This window comes from Equus quagga, chromosome 2 (genome assembly GCF_021613505.1).
Source record: "Equus quagga isolate Etosha38 chromosome 2, UCLA_HA_Equagga_1.0, whole genome shotgun sequence".
Classification (NCBI taxonomy): domain Eukaryota; kingdom Metazoa; phylum Chordata; class Mammalia; order Perissodactyla; family Equidae; genus Equus; species Equus quagga.
This window is the reverse complement of record NC_060268.1, coordinates 26216939-26223026: the sequence shown is the minus strand read 5'-3', so window position 1 is coordinate 26223026 and position 6088 is coordinate 26216939. Positions and strand designations below refer to the sequence as shown.

The window sequence follows — 6088 nt, the reverse complement described above, 5'->3', positions numbered from 1 at the left end:
CTAAATAAACTCTGTGGATTGTACCAGTGTCAATTTCCTTCTTTAGATATCACTGGCAGCATCTGGGTGAAGAGTATATGAGACCTCGTTGTATGTTTTTCGAAACTTCCATGGAGTCCATAATTTTTTCAAATTAAAACTACTTTTAAAAATTAAACAAAATTTTCATAAAACTCCCAACTGCGAATCATCTCCTTTGACTCTGTTACACATCACATGTTCAGCCCCTTGGTTTTACAGTTCCTGTCCTGCAAGGAGCCCCCACACTAATCGTGCAGTTATCTTTTTCACCTTTCTGAGATGCACATATTCAGAAACAGAGTAAAACTACCTTTTAAATATGATTTGTAACAGTCAGAGTTTGCTAAATGCAGCCAGAACAAATCAAATCAGTGAATGATGAATTGTATACAATTTAGTATAATAAATTTTAGATCACTGAGGAATTATCCAATTCTTGAAGAAAAAGTCAAACAACAAGAAGCATTGTTTCTACTGTTAGTATCCTAAATTCTGTGTAGCTTATTTTCTCTTGTTACTGAGCGGGGGAAGGGACAGAGTAACATCAAAGTAAGTGCATCTCAGAGTTCATGCTTTTTTTCTGGGTTCTAGCTAATGGGGAGCAGAGTGTGCTGATAAAAGTAATGAGAATAACAACTTTTCACCTATGGACGTGTATGAGGAAGCCATTCTGGTTTAACCGTGGTTCAGCCTAAACCTTGTTTTTCCCAGAGCAGCCTGACTTCTGACCCACCAAACACACACTGTACATCTGCTTCAAACATTTTCCCAAAGGAAAGAATGCACTCTTTAAAGATAGGCATGAATGTCTCCCTTTCTCTGACACCATACCAGTACTTCTCTGAAGATAAGCTCTTCTTCCCAGAGGACCAACGTCAAGTTGACTTGCCATGTATGGTGCTAAACTGCAGCAAAACACATTCTTGACTTTGGAGAAAAAAAGTGCATTCCTATCATGCTTGATGTATGTTTTTTGTTCTAACATGGTATGTAACCATGCTTCCACAGAGTACTTTCTTCCTGGTGGAAATAACATTTCTGGGCTAGTCTTCAGCATTGGCTCAATAAATATCACTCTATTCTTCTTATCTATAGATTAATTATTCATTATTTGCATTGACAGTACTATTTGGACAAGTCCAAAGAGAATTTATATAAGCAGCAGTTAATTTAACAAGATAAACACATGTTGAATAACAAAAACCCAATGAATCAAACAAATTAGAATTTGTCATAGAATCAGACAAATTAGGCAGTACTAATTTGCAACAGATAGCATAGCCTATTATTGCTAATTTCAATATTCTTAGAAAAATAGCTTAGGATTTGTCAGGATATTATTGAAGTTAATTTTCATGAGGTAACTGCTGTCTAAATTCAATAGCTCTTATTTTTGTAGTAACATGATATTGCCTAAAATATGATTACTTTGAAACTTTTACATATTTATTTGAAACTACACATGCTGATTCTAAAATTCAAGTGAAGACTAAATATGCAGAAAATCAGAAACAGTTTTGAAACAAGAATAATTGGGGGTGTGGTAGAGACAAACGTTATCACATAATAAATAATATTATAAAGCTGGGATAATTTAAAATGTTGGCACTTTTAAATGTACAACTAGATAGACTGATAGAGAAGAAAGAAATAAAAACAAATTAGATATAGGAAATTACTATACTATGAAGCTGATACTAATCAGAGGGGAAACAATAGATTATTCAGCAGATAATGTTGGGGCAGTTGACTAGCCAGTTAAAAAAAATTGACCCCTTACCTTACTCCTTAGATCAAAATAATTCCAAATCATAGACTTAAAATATTAAATTTTAAACATAATGGAAAATTTCAAGATTTTTAAAAAATAATCTTTGAGTGAGTCAAGATATTCTAAGCAAGGCTTAAACTTCATAAGGCAGAATAAAAGTGAATATATTTGTATAAACAATAAATAAGAATATATAAAAGAGAACAATTCTGCATTTCAAAAACACCATCAAAAAGCCAAAATTGGGGCTGGCCCAGTGGCACAGTAGTTAAGTTCTCATGTTCCACTTTGGCAACCCAGGTTCGCTGCTTCAGATCCCGGGTGCGGACCTACGCACCGCTTGTCAAGCCATGCTGCAGCAGGCATCCCACATAAAATAGAGGAGGATGGGCACAGATTTTAGCTCAGGGCCAATCTCCCTCAGCAAAAAGAGGAGGATTGGTGGCAGATGTTAGCTCAGGGCTAATCTTCCTCAAGGAAAAGGCTAAAATCAAATGCCAAAATGGTATAAAAAGATGCAAAAATAGAGACAATGTAAATTAGTATATAAAGAGATTTTGTAAACCAATAAAATTAACTCTCAAGAAGGAAATTACATTAATAATGTATAGCTAATATTTAATCAAGTGTCTGCTGTGTTCTACCATTATTCTACATTTTATCTATTATCTATGTAATCAATCCATGTCTCTATGTTAATACATATTTCAAATGATTCTCACAACAATCCTATGTGTACTCTTCTTACTCAGTTGAGGAAACTAAGTCACAGAGAAAGTCACTGAGCAACTTGTTCAGACTCTCACAGCAAACAAACTATGGAGCTGGAGTTTTGTCCCTGTCATTCTGACTCGAAGGCTAACATTTAAACATAATTTTGAAGAGAATTTTCAGAGACATGCCAGCAGACTTAAAAATTACTTTTTAAATGTCAGCTTTACTAATAATAGATAGCAAATGGTTCTCTGAATTAGCACTTTTCACCTATTAAATTAAGAAACATAAAAAAGTTTGACCATGTAAAATATTGGGAAGAGAGTGGAGGAACAGATTCTCTGACACATTATAAATGTGTAAATTGCTATTGCTTGGTTAGAGGCATCTGGCAATACTTATTAAAGGAAAAATGCAAGGATCCTTTATCATAGTCCTTTCCTTTTTTTTTTTTGCTGAGGAAGATTGGCCCTGAACTAACATCTGTTGCCAATCTTCCTCTTTTTGCTTGAGGAAAACTGTTGCTGAGCTAGCGTCTGTGCCAATCTTCCTCTGTTTTATGTGGGATGCCACCACAGTGTGGCTTGATGAGCAGTGCTAGCTCTTCACCTGGGATCCCAACCTGCAAGCCCAGGGCTGCCAAACAGAGCACAGAAACTTAACCGCTATGGCATGGGGCCAGCCCCTGTCATAGTTTTTATACTTTCAATCATTTTATGCTCATGTTTGCAAACATCTTTCTACGAGGATATTCATTTCAGCATAATTTGTGGTAGTAAAAGATTGGAAATAATCTAAAATTTCAAAAACACGAAACCGCTTAAGCAAAATATGGTATATCTATACAATGGTATGCTATGTGGCCATTTTGTGGGGAAAAAACAAAGCACATAGTGAAGTGTATAGGTTTGTCTGAAAATAATGAATGTGTGTATATGGTAGAAATAATTGCCTCTATAGATAAACTGTGGTACTGAAGGGTAAATGAGGAAGGAAGACCTACGTTTACTGTATATTACCTATATTATGTAAAATGTTTATGATCTGCATGGATAATAGTCTCCCTCCAGCCCCCGCCCAGGTGACTTTCTGATCTCTCAGATCTACAAATGAAGAGTTCTTTTTTCCCTCTGCCATGCTCTTCCCTCCCACCCTCCTAAGACCTATCATGTTTGTGATCCTGAGTTTCGGTCACACTTGTTCCCTGTGGCAGGCATAAAATTATTTGAAGAGATGGATTTCTTAATTTATGTTCCCAATTCTCTGTCAGAGAGGTTTCCTGACATTTCCACAACCCAGTTGATTCCCCTATTTTCAGTGCTGTAGTCCTTTGAAGGTTTCACCTGCTGAGACTCTTGCTTATTGTAATCAGTTACACCTAACCTTGGGTTCAACCCTTTTCTAACCTCTGGCAGCAGTCTAACTTTAAAGGCCATTCAAGGAACAATGAAACAATTAGAAGTGCAAGTAAGAGAAGGTTCTTCTGGTGATGACTTTAATCTCATTCGCATTATGCCCACCAAATAGCAAAAATGTCCTTCCCTCAGTCTTTTTCATTGTAAGTGGTGTGAAATGGGTACTGTGAGATTGTGTTCACGACCACGAGGTGGCAGTGGTCCCTTCCTTTCATTCCATCAATGCCTTAAACATCAGAAGCATGAAAGTTACTAGAGGATTTGCTTTTGATTGGCTGAGCAGCCAACAGAAAGCCTCTCTTGTGCACCAGAGAACAAGAACTAAGACACAGAAACAGCTCCTCAGAGGAGAGAAGGTTTGAAATCACTACAAATCGTATGAGATATCAAGATGGAGAACATGCTGGAATGTGCCTTCATAGTCTTGTGGCTTCAGTTTGGCTGTGAGTTGGAGGTGGAGAGATGAGAACCGTAAGGGTAGATTTATCCAAACCTGGGGAGAAGAGAGAAGGGTTTAGTCTCAGCTCATCTCTGGTTTCTTGTTTGAATTTTTCAGAACCGCTGAACTGAAAGCTTTGTATCATTTCTGATTTTGTTTCTCTGAGCAGGGTTGAGTGCAGAAGACCAGGTGGAGCAGCGTCCTCAGACCCTGAGACTCCAGGAGGGAGACAGTCTCAGCCTCGGCTGCAGTTACACGGTCAGCTCTTTTAGAGGGCTGCAGTGGTACAGGCAGGATCCTGGGAAAGGCCCTGAACTGCTCTTCCTCCTGTATTCAGTTGGGGAATCAAAGCAGAAAGAAAGACTAAAAGCCACACTGTCAAAGATGGGAAGTTCTCTGCACATCACAGACTCCAAACCTGAAGACTCAGCCACTTACCTCTGTGCTGTGGAGACACAGTGCTCCCCAGGCACCTGCAAGCCTGCACCAAAACCCTGCAGCTGGGGCTCTAGAATAAGGGCATCTCTGTGGTTTTTCCTCCTCAAAGAATTTTTTGCTTAGCACCCAGGACCTCTTTCCAAATGGTCCAATGGAGAATAAAGTCTTCTGACACAGCCAGTTGCCACAGATTACTGTTCATTCCGTCCAGGGATCCTAGACAGTGCCCTTTGCATGTACATGGGTCAGTCTGCTCTTCATAACAGCCCAGAGCTTCCCTCTCATCGATTCAGAGGGACAGCTGTGATCTGGAGAGGCTTGATTTCTAGTCTTGGCAGCTTGAAAAAGAGACCACAGAAGAATACACACTCTTCTCTGAAATAATCTTTTTTTTTTTGCATTCTCTGATAGTAATCTGGTCACATGTCTCTAAGTGAATCTTTCCCATTTTTAATATGGTTTTCTGAAGCTCATATCTCCACCAGCCACATTTCTGCATTTCTCTTCTCCTTAAAAATCAAATTAGTTGAAAGAATTGACTATACTTACTGTCCCCATTTCTTCAGCTCCCATTCCTCACCCCGACTTGAATCAGACTTCTGTTGGCTTCACTCCAAGAGAAGCTCTCACCTTAACACCAGTGGCTTTGGTGTTAAAGCCAATGGATATTTTCAGTCCTCATCTTGTCTGAGATTCTGAGAAATTTCTCTTCCCTTCTTTTTAAAAATAAATTTTATTTTTATCGAAATAATACTCTCATATATTTACAAATTCAGAGAGCACTCTCTTTTCTGTCTCACTCCTCCACACACTGGTGTTGCCTCCCTGATGGAAGCGCTTTTGATTCTCAGATGACGGCACTGACATTTATCTCAATATTTTAAAGTGCTCTTGCTTTGACTTTTTTTCTCTTTTTTCTTTGTAATTGAGTGCAACACATATACCAAAGTGCACGAAACTTGGGCCTACAACTCAATGAAATTTTACACTTGTTTATATCTATGTAATACCTTACAGACCTAAATATTGAACATTTCTGCTACTCCAGTGGATTTCCACCTTCGCCTTCCAATTCAACGGCCCTTTCTCCCATTCTCCACCCCAAGTAACTTCTATTCTGACTTCTCTCACCTATTATTGAACTTCATGTGACTAGAATCATACAGGATGGTACAGTACATGTTATCGGCTCTTAGTTAATATCAGCCCTGATATTGGTTCCCATACAGTGAACCCAGCATATATGGGGTTAAAACCAAAATATATGGGGTTAAAGCCTTTTCCAGGCTT

At 38.3% G+C, this 6088-nt stretch overlaps 1 gene segment (V, D, J or C); it reads left to right on the top strand.

Annotated features, from left to right (window-relative positions):
• The first annotated feature begins 4312 nt into the window (after positions 1 to 4312).
• Positions 4313 to 4921, top strand: LOC124235009 (T cell receptor alpha variable 20-like). The segment is given in 2 exon segments: positions 4313 to 4364; positions 4530 to 4921. Coding segments are annotated over 2 exon segments (444 nt in total).
• Positions 4922 to 6088: the final 1167 nt, after the last annotated feature.